The sequence below is a fragment of the Sander vitreus genome, chromosome 1 (assembly GCF_031162955.1).
Source record: "Sander vitreus isolate 19-12246 chromosome 1, sanVit1, whole genome shotgun sequence".
NCBI lineage: Eukaryota > Metazoa > Chordata > Actinopteri > Perciformes > Percidae > Sander > Sander vitreus.
In genome coordinates this window covers 31948514-31964758 of record NC_135855.1, presented here as the reverse complement: position 1 = coordinate 31964758, position 16245 = coordinate 31948514, and the positions used below count along the sequence as shown (strand labels likewise).

General features: G+C 43.1%; 1 protein-coding gene across 1 annotated transcript in view; it reads right to left on the bottom strand.

The window, feature by feature from the left end:
* Positions 1-12017: 12017 nt before the first annotated feature.
* The window catches only part of hcn4 (hyperpolarization activated cyclic nucleotide-gated potassium channel 4), a 66033-nt gene continuing 61805 nt past the window's right edge, over positions 12018-16245 (bottom strand). Inside the window, exon 8 of the mRNA XM_078258063.1 lies at positions 12018-14326. Coding sequence (XP_078114189.1) covers positions 12018-14326 — 2309 coding nt within the window. The remainder of the gene's footprint in view (positions 14327-16245) is intronic.

Here is a 16245-nt window from a genome sequence, read left to right as displayed (position 1 = left end):
CCAGTCCCCTGTCTTCCTGTTAATTGGTCTGTGTATTTCTACTCCTGGTGTTCCTCTGTCCTTTGTTGGTTGTAGAGTCAGAAATAATAACAACAATAAAATAAAATAATAATAAGCATGTTTGTCTGAACTTCTGCCTGGAAGAGTCTTGCATTTGGGTCCTGCTGAATCGTGACAGATCTGCACATCTCCTAAAGCGGTATGTGACTTGATTCTTCCTGAAGTCATATTGGCAAAAGTGCAGAAATCCTTTCAAAGTGCCCTTTTCAGCATCAGCCAAAAGAAGACCTTGTCAATAAGGAATATCAATCAATTATAGGTGTTTCATAATTTAGACCATGTAGCCATTGTATTCAACTTAATTAAATTTGCTCGTGGTCTCCCTTTTCACCCACCTCTCATTCTCCTGTCTTCTTCGCCTCGCCACTTCCTCACCCACCCAGCCTCTCCCCTCCCCTCCACAGTCCTCTTTGTGAATGTGCTGCTGATTGTTCAACAGTCCTCTAAGCCTGATGGTGAGATATATTCTTGACTTTTAAGCAGAGACAGGGACTTTTTATGTTCCATAAAGGGGAAAGAAATCATTCAGTGAAAGGCCTTTTAGCCTTCCGTTGTACAGAGGTCTAACAACCACAGCTGATTCTGATTCCACTCAATACGTAACAGCTCTCCTGAGCTACATGACATAACACTACAGGCCACTTGACACAAGGAGGATGATCACAATTTTGGCTGTGACTCTTTTGCCATGAGCATTCCATCTGTTACTTTGTTGATGAAAAACATTGTTTCTTCATTTAAGGTGTGCATCTAGATGGCCATCGCAGGAATGCCAGTTTGTTTTGTTTTCAAATGATAAGGACTCCAGCCCATCCATGCCGTGGATTTGAGTCACATTTGGTATAGCCTGGGTCGACAATTCATTTACCGGATAATCGCCAGAGCATCCATCGCCGCCGAATCTTCTGCCAAGCTAGCAAGCTATTCGCTGAAAATGGATCGTGCAACACGGCAGGCCTGCTTGGTTCTTTCGGGGAATGATTTACACAAGTTTTTTTTTTTTCCCGTGTGTGTGTGTGTGTGTGTGCTCAGCAGCGCTGTAGAGATAGGTGTTACGTTTCGGTCAGGGAAATAGTGAGGCTTGGATCTACAACAAAACGTGTCCAGAGGTTGGCAGAACTTACAGCAAAAGTAATCCAACAGAAAAACAGGCACAAAACAAGACCATGAGGAACCTGAGACGAATAAATCCACAGAGAAGAGAAGGCAGCGCAGAACACGACTGAACCCAACAACACAGAACAGTACCTGACAAAACAGCACAATGATCCAACAACAGACAAAGACAGCACAGAGACTAAATACACAGGATAACTAGGGACAGGTGACACTAGGGCTGGGGAACAGGTGAAACAAATCAGGGTTAGGCAGACAATCACAAAAGGCGGGAAAACACAAGGCAGGAAGTAAAACAAGACATGACAAGGGAGAAAAGACAGACTTCAAAATAAAACAGGAAACAGAACCTATACAGCCATGACAATAGGTCTAGCAAGCGAGACTACATTTGATATAAAGAGGCAAAGTCCCTCACCTTCCGGTGGACCACAGTGGGACCTTATTTCAAAAAAATAGAAATAGTGAATGGCGAGAGACATGTAATTATTTGATCCCGTTTGAATTGAGCCATGAATTACACATATGTTTGTCAATTTAAAATATAATTGTGAAAGTCAAGAAAGTCTCAGTTTGTCGTAAAACTGTTCAAGTAATAAGACTACCCCAAGACTGTGAAAATAAGTAATTAGAAATAATACTACTCACCTCAAAGTTGCATAAGTGATGTCTCGCCAAAGCTACGATGGTCTTTGTTACCGGGATGTAACGTTACCCACACAAGCAGCGGGTCTTGCTTATTCTTTTGCTTTCTTGGCTGATAAAAAGACGCTGGATAAAACACATCAGGTAAGACGTTACATATGTAGTGGGACATAGCTAGCTAGCTAGCTAACGAGCAAGGTAACGTATATTGTGCAAGACGAGATATGTAGTTTACTGAGCGGTTTCACACAAAAAGTGGTACTAAGACAAACCTACGACAAACATTATTTGTCTGTTTACTATACCGTACATATTTTTAACGAAATAATATCCATGGGGTCCAACGGAAGGGAAGGGACTTCGCCTTTCTATATCCTTGGAATCCACTACAGGAATGGGCTGAATTTTCCCACCAGAAGGTTAAGACATTCATTTGCAGGTGGGATGATGTATGGAGGTCAGCAGGGCCAGTGTCACATTCAGTGCTTTGGCTGGCTGCCTCCAAAATTGTTCCTCTTCTCTGTTCCCCTGCAAGAGTGATTCTGCTCAACAGACTGTCTCTTCTGCAAAGTTATAACTATGGGAGTCAGTAATGACACTCAAACTGTCTTAATTATTCTGAACAATGGCTAGTCCTGCACTGGTGTAATTAAGCCTTTCTAGATGTTAATTTGATCCTGGCTCACCCAGCTCTTCATGGCTGACTCTCACATCGACATGATTTTATCACACAACATATTGTGCTGCTAATATTCATTTAGTTTTCATATCCAAAGAGAAAATGATAAAGGACTGTGTTTTTCTGATCTCTGTCAAGGCTGGAAGAGGAGCCATGGAAGGAACACAAGCCTACCAACACAGCTAATCAAAACGCTCCTTTCTGAAGCAGGGCGATGGTTTAGCACAAGGCCATTTACTGTCAGAATTTAAACCCTCATGATTTATGGTATAGTCGCCTGGTCTGCTTTTTCTCCTTAGTTCAAAGGATGAGTCTGGCTGCAAAATGCTCAAGGGCACAGGCTAATATGATAAACAGGGAACAGAGACTGCAGGCTGGGGGCAGTTGGGCCTTTTGCACACTACAGTTTACCCTCACCCTGTGAAAAGCAAGGGATGGTGTATGGTGAAGGATGCAGAATCTCCGGAGCCAAGGGGGATAAAGGGGTGAGATCTTTTACTCCATCAACTCACACTGGGGGAGGAGGAGGAGGAGGAGGAGGAGAAGGAGGATGGTATTGCAGGGATCACCAGTCATGAAGGATTATCATTGCTAAAAATAAGAAAATGGTATTTTCTCTTTCAAAATGAGTTCCTCTGGGTTCTTTTTCTTTTATTATATTTTAGAGAAGAGAGAGAGGTTTTATGAAATATGCAGGAATCATCCACTGAACGATATAGCATGCTAATATATTTAAATGTATTTGGTTTCTTTGTTTGTTGTGGAGAGAAAACTATATATTAAAAAACAGCACTAAACATAAATATCCTTTCAATTAAAATCCCAAATATATCCACTGGAATAGTTTCCTCTCATGCCAGCAAGTAGGGGTCATGTTTTGGAAATAGCAGAAATCACATTTTGGAATTGCAATTCAATCTCTAGGACTGATTCAATAAACAGTACTTAAACATTTTATGAGCATTGCAAGATGGATTTAAGCCTCCTTAGTCAGAAATAGGCAGCTAACTGTATCAGCCTCCGAGGGAACATCTGGAGGGGGGATTGGCCGTGCTTCAAAACGAACACTTAGGACGGACTGTTAGCAGATGGCAGGGTGAAAACTTGAGCTGCTGATTCTTGGGTTGACATATCACAGTAAGGTCGCAGCACATCATCAAATCATCAAAACGAAGTCTATCTCTCGGTTTCGATTAACATTCACCCGATAACACAGAAGTAGCCAGAAAAGGTTAAAAAAAAACTTTCAATGTACATCACAGTATGAGCACAATATGAATATAGCAGAGGTGAAAGAAGTACTCAGATCCTTTACTTTAGGAACACTCAACTCGCCACATACGCATGCTTGGTCAGGACCTCTTGGCGTCACTTTTTAATGCACTGGATACCCTTTAGCGTAATTTTTCAACTTGCAGGGTAGTCCGTGAGCTACCATGTATGGCACAGGCCATTGGAAGCAACTTTAAAATGTGGACAGTTGGAGCTGGAGATCGAACCACCAACCTTGTGATTAGTGAACAGAGGCACAGCCACCCCCTTGGGGTCATGAGATGATTAACAGGAGAGGAAAAAATTAAAAATTCTGCTACACAAATCTTTGTTTGTGATATGTTGGCGAGTTTGACTTTGTTGGGCCTAAAACTTTTATTTAAATGAAACCATTTAATGGAACTACTAACTACTTGAGTAAATGTCCATGTTACTTTCCACCATTGGAATATAGGATGTCCTCAAAGTCCATGCAAGTCATGGACAAGGAAATCAAGTTTGACAGGACATGCATTCGCCGCTGGGCTAATCACATTTCAAGTCTTCTCATGATGGAAAACTATTAGCTTGGACATTAGCAGCCTTTTATTTCTAATACTAACCCACACATAGTTCACTCGTTTTGTCAGCATTCTCCTCTACCTCTAAGTAGGGCACATATGGCCCATTTCTGACCATCATAATATTTCAGCAAGGGAGGGAAGTAGCAAGCAAAGGACCTGGGCTTTTTGGAAGGGGGGTTGGCAGAGCAAGAGGCAGAGTGGGGACATCAGGTTGGCAACCTGTGGCCATCTTTCTGATGTTATCCATGCGTATGCTTTCATGAAATTAATCCCAGGAGGCATACACAAGTACACAGTCATCCACATGCATGGAAAGACACATTGGCACAAAAAGAAAACTTTTAGCCATGCACATCAAAAGCTGGAGCATTGCAAAGTTGGCATTAGGACAATATTTGTGAACAAACTGGCAGATGTCAAAGGGCTTTGACGGCAGGGTTTAAAAGGAAAAAATGCACTAATACGGATGTGCTGTAGTTACTGTGTGTGTTTCTGAGTGCTCTAGGCCCTGGGCTGCCAAAAATATAGTGCCAGGCCTCCATGCTACAAGCGTAAGAAGATGTGGGAAATGTAAAAGCATTTTCCTTAAAAAAAAACTTACAAATATATAAGTCAGGAAAAAAGCAAAAAAGAGAATGTGAAAACAAGATAATGGAACTTTCTATGTATTGAATTTCCACTTCTGATCCACTATTGCTCTATACAGATCTTCCACCCAATCCACCCAAATTCCCATGTCCCTCTCAAATGTCACTATCCAAACATTTGAATCTATGTAAAAGTCAAGGCTTTCTCCCTCCTCCAGCCCCAGCGTGGAGTTGAAAGGGGCTTTCTGGAAAAAGAAAAAACTTGAGTCACACGCATATAGTGCTTTAACCCTAAGGCCTGCAGGGTAATGGTAGGATTAATTACTGTTGAGTTTGACCCAAGGAGAACTAGAGCAGATTATCCCAGATGCTGCAGAGGAAGGCATTAGTTCTGGTCGTCCCTCTATGGCAGCAGAGAGACAGCCACCTCAACTGCGAGGATGTCACCATGACCCCGCTGATTTGGCCCGCTGCACAAAACCACACAGAGGCAGCATACAGGAGGCTCACGTGGCATGCAGCGTTTACACCACGCTCCTGTTGTGCTGCTCCTGTGTGTTCTTTTGTTGCCGTCAGATGCCAAGCGGGCGACCGTAAGCCAGCTCCTCTCCTCTCAGCAGGCAGGCATCAGAAAAGAAGAATAATGTGTAATTACAAAAGACAATCTAAAACAAAGCCCTTCACTTTAAATGAGTTGCTCTTGGAGAAGGGAAGGTTATCTCAAGGGGGAATTCTAATGAAGCAGATGGCTTAGTGCTCACAGGGGCAGACGCAGACTGTTGTTTTTACAATCTGCCAACATTTCCAGCATTTGGAGAAGCTTCACCTGTCTCTTGACCGCTCTTCGTGTGCATCTGCGTGAATTAATGTGTATGTGGGAAAGACTTTTGCTTTGACATCTCTCACAAGATGGAGAGAACAAATAATGAGAGTAACCTCACAAATTTGCCATTTCCTGCAGCGAGCCGCAAACACATAAACACAGGAAGGCAATAAAAATGGTGTCAGAATGCCCTAAAGAGGTGCACATATTGCACCGTGCTATGTCTTAGCAACTTCGTGAAGTGCAATTGAGAGCATGCTGTATGTTAACAGAGAAAAAAAAAACACTCCAGGCAGGTGTTCCTTATATTTTATTCTATACCGTTTTATTTCATCCAGTATGTGTGCTTATCGACAATGCCGTTTTTGCCTCACTCCTTTCACTGCCACACAAACCACAAGCCACGGCTACTGCGTGTGGTTGTCGTGTGGGTCAGTGCAATGTCCCGTAGGTACACATCCAGTCACATCATACCTGTACAGTTACCCTTATTGCTTTTTCCCACAGTTCCTGTGTTAAATGCACAAAAAATAGATATCCATTGATCAATAGCAAAGCGGTCAAAATACTGTCCTCCCCAAAAGGTTGCGTGTCCTCATAAGAAGGGTTGAACCAGTCTCAAAACAAAAAGGTTTAGCCTTCAGGTAGAAAGTCTTGGTCTGTAGCATCATGTAATGAAAATGTCCCCACTCCTGCGCCACACCAAAAGTAGAGCGATTACACAATGCAAATGACATGTTTCATTAAAAATCATGGACATGTTAAGAACTCTGTACATACACACAATTTGGTGAACATTGCTTATCATTATCTGTTAGGGTGATGACATCACTTATTAAGAGTCTCAAATAAATACTTAAATATAAATAGGTCCTATGGAAATATATAAATCTGTATAAGTACCTTGTCGACATTATGTTCCCAACATCAGATTAAGTTTAATTATAGTACATACTTTAGCAGATGAAGGAAAGCTTCGAGAAGCAGTCTTTTTTATGTAAACCCTCATCTCTCCAAATGTAGTATGAGCGTGCCCTTTCTGTTTTTCCTCAGACTAATCCAGTGAAGAGCAGCCTCACCTATGGCTTCTACACAGGATTTTCTGATCAGCTGCAACCAGCAGAGAAACATATTGAAACCATGTATTTTCAGAACCAAATCTAAGCATCTAATTTGTATATTTGTTAGTTTACAGAACCATGCCAGACTCCTGCCAGTTAGCTGTACAGCGCCATTACGCTGAAGGATCTTTACGTTATACAGTCTTAGTGTGAATTTATATGCTTCCCACTGTTGCATATTATTCCTAATATGGGTCATATCCAAGTAACACTGCCCAACAGCTCACTTTGCGGTCAAAATAACATTACTGTTGTGTTATTCCATCTCACTGGAACAGCAGCAAAAGAGGTCAGTCGTATTAGACGCTACAATAAACAACTTTTCACCACATATAGCAATCTTCATATCATATTCAATCGTTCTGAGGTACATTGTCATATGGAACACCTGATTCTGCTGCTTGTGTACGAAATAAATTGAGCATTTGTGGAAGGGTAGGAGGGATTTATGGTCATGAATGAATAACGAGGGCCTCAGAAAAACACACGTGCCTTTTTCTCCCCAGAGAAATTGCAGGTTTGATTCTGCTGCTGCTACATATAATCCTCAATCACAGCAAATGATTTCATTAGCGTGCATCACTGATTCACCAACCCATATTTATGGGCGAGTAGGGCAACACAAAGAGAGAGGGAGGCTAAGATTAGGCAGTGAAATTGGAAGTGCACCAAACATAATCTGAGAATGCTGCTTTACAGAAGCAACCAGGATTCTGGAAATGGTACAGGTGCCACGTGGAGCTCCAGCAAAAGTCTGCGATGTTGGGGCTGAAGCAACTTACAAACCTGCTGGCTGATTCACAACACATCCAACTATGTCCAGCAGCAGGTCCAGAGCCAGGTCTGGGCTCAGGTAGAAGAACAGATTAATTACTTCTGTCAGACATTATTATTTTTTTATATATATATATATATATATATATATATATATATATATATATATATATATATATAGATATATATATTTATTTTTTTTATTACCCCAAAATACACAGTCTCATTCTCAAGACTAGGTAGCCCTGACCTAGATTAGATTCAGTTAAAATAGAGCAACCTATTCACACCAATGCAATATATTAAAATGAAACAATAACAGGATAAAAAAACACAGAATTGTTAGGTGCTTTTCCAGTATTTCCTCTGAGCTGATTTCTGAACAGCTTGGAGCGTTTGGACAGAACGCTGGCAGCTGTTGTGATCCTTTAACTGTCCTTCATTGCTATTTCCTCTATTGCTCTCATACAGCCGTTTTCTTCCCATGTTAAAATGGGTGACACAGGGAGACATCATGACAATAGTTCTCCGCATGAGCGAGTGAGTCACAGTTGTTTTTCTTTATTCGCTTCTCACAAAAGACACAACGATTCAATGCCTCCTTATCTAATTCCCAGCTGATTCCTCTAAAAAACACTGTCTCCACTACATTACGTTACACATGAGGCTGCACCAAATAGTATGGGAGGATGGAAATAGCAAAACCCCTTGAAGAATAAACATTGCTGTCAGGTACAAAATCTTGTTACTCCAATTTCAGTTATTTTCATCTCTTTACTCGGATTACATGGTCTTCTGTGAGTTGAGAAAGTTATTATGAAACACCATTTCATTCATTCATGATATCATTTTAAAGCTGCATGGTCATCAATCAATAACAGCTTTTGTAAATTTCATAAACGTTGGAAGTTTTCTTGGATAAAAAAGTCCAACTTTTGATTTTGCAAAGATGTTGGCCCAGATGAAACAGACAGGACATCATGCAGATTTTGTCAGCTCTCTAACTAACAGTGACAGATTCAGCTGATACACTGTGCGTCTACCCAACCCTCCCCTAAACCATTTATATGTGATAATAGACCAGACTAAGTTCAGGCCAACTAATCACGGGACAGGGGCACCATTCCACAAGCCCCCCCAAGAAACAGGTACCCCTTCAGAATTAATACTCCATAGGGTGTCTGTCTACCTGTCTTCCCCGTGGCTAGTCCAACTACATCATTCCCTCAGTGCATCAATGTCTCCTCACATCTACACCTTTGTCTTACAGACTGGCTTCAAATGGTTCTCCAATTCCACGCCTTAATAAGGTCATATTGTGATGAAAAAAAGGGGACTTTTTCCTGATGTACGAGGCACAGCATACTGTTTGCTTATGTGCAGTGCGATGCTAGCAGGTACATGAAGACCAAGGTTTTAACGCCTACACTGTGTGCAGACAATCAGTATTCCAGATGTGAAACAGTTCTATGTGTTTACTTTCTGTCGCAGAGCTCTGTCCCTCCCACCCCTTAGCCGCTCTGGATGGTGGTCTAAAGAGTCTTCCTACCATGAGGGGCAAGGCCAATGTCAATGTTTCAGAGAATTTCAGATAGCTGTTTACTGCAGATGTAAAACAGGTGTTGGAGATTAGAATGTGGGAGAGGTGAACAAAACGCTGCTCTGCTAAGAAAACCATGAACAGGTCACGTATCCAGATGAAAGCTATGATCCATTATTGATTTCACTTTATGTTATCTAATTCAAGAGTAATTTTGCAATGATAAGCTAATTTAAAGAGTTCTTGTTGCGTCCACTTCCCCTGACTCTGCCTCACGTGTCACATGACTAGTAACATAGATAATACTGCATTCAGCTGTTGGCTTTGCATGATCTTGAAATCACGTAATGTCTACATTTGGCCAGTTATCCAAACAAAACTAAGAAAATACATCATCAAACAACACCATGCACCCCAAAATGTAACATCATCAACAGTGTTGCTTAAAACACAGTTTCAGCTTTCCAGATAGACCTTCCCTTTAGGTTGATGAAATAATGTTGTTATTTTAATGATACAATTGCCCCAGTATCTTATGAAGCAGTTAATGAAAATAGTGATGCACATGTGCAGTGTAATAATTTCCACTTAAAGCAAGTTGCTTGTAATCGAAGACTAAACAGTTATTTAAAATGGTGTCTAAGTCTTCAAAGGGTTGCAGTGCATGTATTAATGTCTTCAACAAAAACAAACAAAAAACATACATTAAATAACTAATCATAATAGTGGTTAAAAACTGCTTGGTATATAAACTGGCCTGGTGGGTCTGACTGCAATAAGGAAATGTGTGTGTCTGTGAATGTGCATATGTGCATCTGTGTGTCTTGTCATGTGTACTTCTATACCTTATTATAAGGACTTCTGGGAACTGTAATGAGGGGTGAACGTGGTCACCGTGCACCTCTGTGTGCAAGTCCATGATAACCTGCGAGGGTCATGGGATTATAGACATGTCTTGTTAAATTAGGTTGCTGTAGCTGAGTGCTGTGACTGAGTTAGGGACTCAGCTGTCTGAGTGGAACCTGGGTCTGTCTTGGTGATGAGCTATAGACAAACATGTAGAAGCATATCACTGCTCAACTCTCCTTTGGGAGTTTAGTGATACCTTCCTCCACTGTGTATTCCGTTTTCTTGACCACTGTGAGGCTCTCTGACAGTGCCACCAGATCCTGAATGAAGTTCAGAATTCAGTCTTCCCTGCACCTTCATGCAAGCAATTTCTCTGTTACAGAAGCAGCGCAGCAGTATGGCAATACTTTATGGAGAACATGCAATAAAGAGTGGGCTGTTTTAGGCAACTTACTCAGAGTCATATATCCAGGTTGCCTCACGACAATTGAGTCGGTTCTGTGTCTTGCTAAAGGACACTTTGGCAGGAGAAATGGCTGCTGATAAATGTTCTGTCAAAGATATTTAACCAATGACCTTTTTAGTTATGGAACAGTCTCTTAAGCCCTGGTGGCACCGTGCCTTCAGTGCATCCGCCATAGCTACAGTACTACTTTTAGCAAAACAAAATCTACATACATTCAACATCGCAAACTCTGGCCTTCAAAGCACTGGCCTTCAATGAGGAAACATGTCTATGTTGATCACATAGCAGCTACAGTAGAAGAAGTAATACACAAATCAAATATCAAGTGGCATATTTCCGTTTCCAGCACTTTATGGATATTTCAGCTTGTGTACTGTATGTACTGCATTTTCTCAATAACCGAAAGTCTAGTTTGGGGGCTATTTTATATTTGACTATTTCTGAAAGGTTTTGAGTTCTACACAATGCAACACACAAGCTGTGGTTCATGGAAGTCCTAGTTTTTGTGTGAAAAAGGCAAAAATCCGTTTTATCAGTCCAGGGAAAAGTATTTCCTTGCATCCGACTGTTCCTCTGAATCAACCACTTATTCTCACAAACACTCACGCATTAACAGTTGCACACAGTCAGGAAGAAAAACAACACATGCTTTCTACACACATTAGCGGCATGAGCTTGGAAGACAAAGTGAGCTTGTTAGGAAATGGTTGAGGACCTACAGAAAGCCAGTCACTTACATACTGTTATGTCTCGATACTGAGATGGAGGGTAGCTCGCTGAAGCCCTCTCCCCTGCTTCAAAAAACAGTATTATTACAATAAAATGGTATAAAGTAAGGATTGACGGGTCAAGAGGAGGTGAATCATTGCCATACAGGAAAAGTTTTTTTGGTTTCCTAAAATCTCTTCTCTATTTCTCATTAGACTTTGAAAAGTTTATACAGAGGATAAATAAGTACAATCTAATAGATACATTTAGGGATCCACAATATGTGATCCTGTATGAAATGGTACAAGGGTCAGTCTGTCTCGAAGCATGTTGTTTTAGCTAAAAATGTAGATATTTTTTTTGAAACACACAAAAAGCATTTATACATGCAGGTATTAGTGCATAGGTTCCTGCAGAAAAAGAGTATTATTTTGTAGTCCATTGAATTGTATCCCCAAACATCACCAGATGAATTTAGCATAGTTATAGAAATAACGAAAAACATTGTCCTTTAAATGAAAATCTTTTTTCACACCCTCCTAGTCCCTTGATTAACTTATCATTTAAATATATCTCTATCTATGTACAGTATGTATGAATAAAAAAGAGGAAAAAGCATAAAACAAATATAGAGTATTCTAGAGCTCAGAGTTACTCGGTAAAGTGTCTTTTAAATCACAGTAATGTTTAAGATCTTGGTAAAATGAGAGGTGGAACACAGTGAAGGCTGAGGACCAAAAGATAAGAATGCCACACACGGAGATAGTTTGAGTGTGTTTCAGTTTGGAGAAGCACAGGAGGGTGTGATCAATCCTCACAAATTGGAAGGGAGTTTAGAGCGAACAGTTTGAGGTTCTAGATCTGATGAGTAGGCAGCAGAGGCCATCCTTAGAGGCAAGGCCGGGGCGGCTACAGGGGACTGAGTCTGGTGAGGGTGCCCCGGAGATACGTGAATTGGAGGAGTCATTCGCCCTGGCATTGAGCTACAGGTTTTTGGGGCAAGAGTGGGTGAGGAAAAGGGTGAGGGGTAATATCCTGCTTCCACAGAGGAGCGACCAGTATGGTGGCCTAAGGCCTGGGCCACCTCCTGGGGCAGAGATGGGTGGGAGCTGGATAAAAGCTTTAGGTCCTCAGAAAAGCGGCCCAGCGGAGAATCTCTTCCGGTTGTGTGTGGCTGGCTGTGAGGCTGTGAAGGGAGAGAAGACTGAGGCATGAGCAGAGAACTGTGGGATCCTGTGGCACTCGAGGGGTCGCTGTAGTGGAAAGTCCTGCCTGCCACTGGGCTTTGAACAGTAGGGCTGGGAGCCACTGGGGTAAGGCAGGGGGAGGCGTTTGCTGAACCATACTGGGCCAGGGAGGCCAGGGCAGATCTCTCCAGGGACATCTGGTGAGGCAGTAAGCCAGACTGGAGGCCTGCTAGGCTAAAATGGCTGAGGGAAGATGGGGAGCCCTCAGCAGGCTGCTGGCTGTGCTGTCCTCTGCTAGAGGATGGGGAGCCATGTGGAGGGGAATGGAAGAGGTTTAAGCCACTGGTAGTCCTGCCTCCCCCAGCAAACTGCTGCAAAGGAGCCACCTGAGGAGGCTTGGGAGGTGGCTGGCTATGCAGAAACTGGCCAGGCATAGGGCTGGATGAGCCGGTAGATATAGGACTCTGACAACGGGAGGAACTAAGAAGTCCAGCTGTAATTCCAGCAGAAGTTCCTTCTTCAGGACAAGCTGTTGACCCTCCTAAATGGCTCCCAACTGCCCCTCCTGATGCTCTGCCAATATGTCCTCCAATCACCCCTCCCCCTGGCCCACTCAAACCTCCTCCTATATGGCTAGTTGTGGATCCACCAGAAACCCTTCCCAACAACCCAGGATTCCCTATCAAAGCCTCACCAGAAACCCCTCCAAGTGGTCCCCCAGAGGCCCCGACTGTCAACCCTCCGGTAAACACTCCCATTGATCCACCTGAAGCCCTCCATAACGATCCTCCAGTAGCCGTTACTACCAGCGATTCTCCAGAAGCCCCACCCACTGATCCCCCAGAGACTCTTCCCATTAATCCTCTAGACGTCCCTCCCATTGATCTCCTGGCTGCATCTCCTATTGACCCGCAGGTAATGCCCCCTGTTGCTCCACCTGATGCCCCATCTGCTAACGTGCTACAAGCAGCAACTACTGATCCTTCAGATATTCCTCCCATTGATTCTACTGAGATCTCTACTACTGATCCACCAGTAGCTCCTCCCAACCCAAAATTCCCCCCAGGCAGTGGCCCTGTCGTTCCAGTTGTAAAGTCCTCTCCAGCCCAAGCAGTGTCTCCTCCTGTGGCTCCTTCCACAGACCCACCGACCACTCCAGCTGAAGACCACCCTGTAGCACTACCACAGGCTCCAACTGCCCCTCCACTTATTCCTGACCCTGTGCTTCCACCTGTAGATCCTTGGTGGAAGAGGTTTGAGGGAGGTGGGGTGCTGGAGCGAAATGGCTGTTGATGCTGTGGCTGTGGGTGTAGCTGGGCCATACTAGATGAGGGTGAACCAGAGGAAGAGTATGGTCCGAAGGGAAAGGCAGAGGCCCCTCCTCCGCTCGACCCAGAGCCAGCCCCACTAGGTCCACGTTGGCCTCTGCTACATGAGGCCTGTTGGCTAGAGCCAGTTGCCCCTGTACCTGACGTCATGTGCAGGGCCCGAAAAGAGGCCAGCAATGGCATGTCAACGCCAGTGCGCAGTTTAGAGGGTGTGCTAGAGGGAGAGTCCCCAGCAGAGCCAGGTGCTGTGGATGGAGGAACAATTGTGTGGAACTTCTTAAGCCGGCTGGGAGGGTCCTTTAGAGAGCCCAGAACAGAAACCGGAGGCCTGAAAAGAGTTTGTGGAAGGTGTGGATGGTGTGTCAGGGCAATGGCTACTGAGGTGGTGGTGGCTGCTGCCTGTAGAGGGGCCTGGATGAGTGGGGCCCAGATGACAGGGGTAGGTGAAGGAGGAGTCTGGAGTGGGGCGTTCTGCAAGAGGTGGGCACAGTGGGCCATGTCCCTGTCATGCTGCACAATCTGCTGGATGATCTCATTCTCCTGGTAGTTGAGTTCACCAGAGCTGAGGTCGTGTTGTACCTTGTGCTGCAGGATGGAGTTTTTCTTGCCTGTAAAAACACACAGAAACAGAGACACAGACACATAGTAAGCGACAGGTGAGAGAAGAAAGAGATAAAAGGAGAATTAGCATACATCTTGTAGGCCGTTAGAACCAGGTTGACATTTGGGTGTACTCAAGTAACCACCCTATTTTCCAACATCCCTTTCCAATAGAAGAAGCTGGCACAGCTATGAAGGGAGAAAATAAAAACAAAAAATGTGTACCTGAAAATCATAAGTGGGATAAAGGGAGGAAAAGAGATTTAAGAAAGAGACAGGGGGCTGGAGCAGAAGGAGAACGACAAAACATAAAAGAGCACAAACAACAAAAGATAGGTGGGACATATAACTACCAGGTGACAGAAGCTCAGGCTGACAGCCTAAGGTGTAGGCGGTGTATGTTTGACTAGCTTTTACTGTGATTCCCGAAGTAACAGGGACAAAACATAAAGCAAACATTGTACCACAAGGTGCAGGTTCAGCCTGTGATAGAGTGTAAGCTGCACTAAGATAATGGGTCAAGCCTACACCTATCTCTTTGGTGTGATATTTTCTGTCCTGTTATGGGCTGGTAATATCAAAGGGAAGCACATTAAAAATCAGGTATAAACTTGAAATCTTATTATTCTAAAATACTACCTCTTCTGTGGGATAAGCACGTCATGACACACACAAAAAAACGTAATAACAAAATTAGGGATTTGAGATTTTTTTTGCTAGTTGTTTTCCTTTACTTTCCACCCTATGGGCACATGTACTCTGAAGTCCATGTGAGCTGAGCACAAGGTCAAAGAGACAAGTTGGAGTTACGTCACTATGACAGCCACACTAACTGCTGACTCAACCTACGAGAGAAATGTGTGCAACTCTGAGCACAAAGTCCATAAGTCATTGTTGAATGGTTGTCCTGGCGATGACAGGGTTAATTCACATGACTGCCATTTTCAATTTGGTGCTAACAAAAGGCTGTTAAATGTAAATGCAATTAGGCCCAGATCGATCTCTCCATTTTCTGGTATGACTGATGGCGGATTAGTAGAGATGTTGCATTGAGGTATTATATCTACATCCAGTGTGACCCTGGCACCACCTGACCCTTTATCACCTGCACACCTCCAATCAGATAGCGCAAAGTCCATCAAGACAGTAATTCGTTTGTGGATCATTGCTGTGTGAGTGACTTAATTAGGGAAGAAGCGTGTACATGAGCGTCAAGCTCAGGAGAAAGGACATACGCAGGAGACCATCTCACAGAAACATCACTATCAGTCCACCACATCTTTTCAAAGCAGCCATTTTCTACAAAGAGACCCCCTGAAGCAATTTCTCTATCTTCCATTCTAAACATAGCTGAGGATAAAACAGAGCATGCTGCTATGGCTGAGTGATGATACAGGCGTGCTTTTCATTGTGAATTTTTCATCTACTCAGGCTGAGCCTGGGAACAGCGATGGATATGGAAAGAATATCAATTGTATGAGTAAAAGAAGTCACGCAGGGACTTCAAAACCACAGCTCTATCCACATGTTTATATGCAGATGACTTTGAAAGTACTTTCAGTCATTTGAATGAGTATCAGTGTGGACATTTTTACAGCTGTAGCGTTATGTCTAAAAGATTTGGCTCTGGTTTGAAATATTGTTCTTGTTCCTAAAAGTGTCAGTGTGCCATGCTGAAGAGATACATCTTCTCCTAACATAGTAATGCAGTCTACTCATTACTATGGTGACTGGGTAAGACAAGATTAAACATTAGCTATATTTGCAAATATTAAAAATTCATTGTAGGGTTGGTAAGATTTCCATTATATTCAAAATCCACACACTTCCGCATGGGCGTCATTTTTCAGCACCGGAGGTTGCCACTTGGTCCTGATGAAAGTCTGCAAAATGCAGTTGGTGGCATCTTGTTTACAGTAAAAAGAAA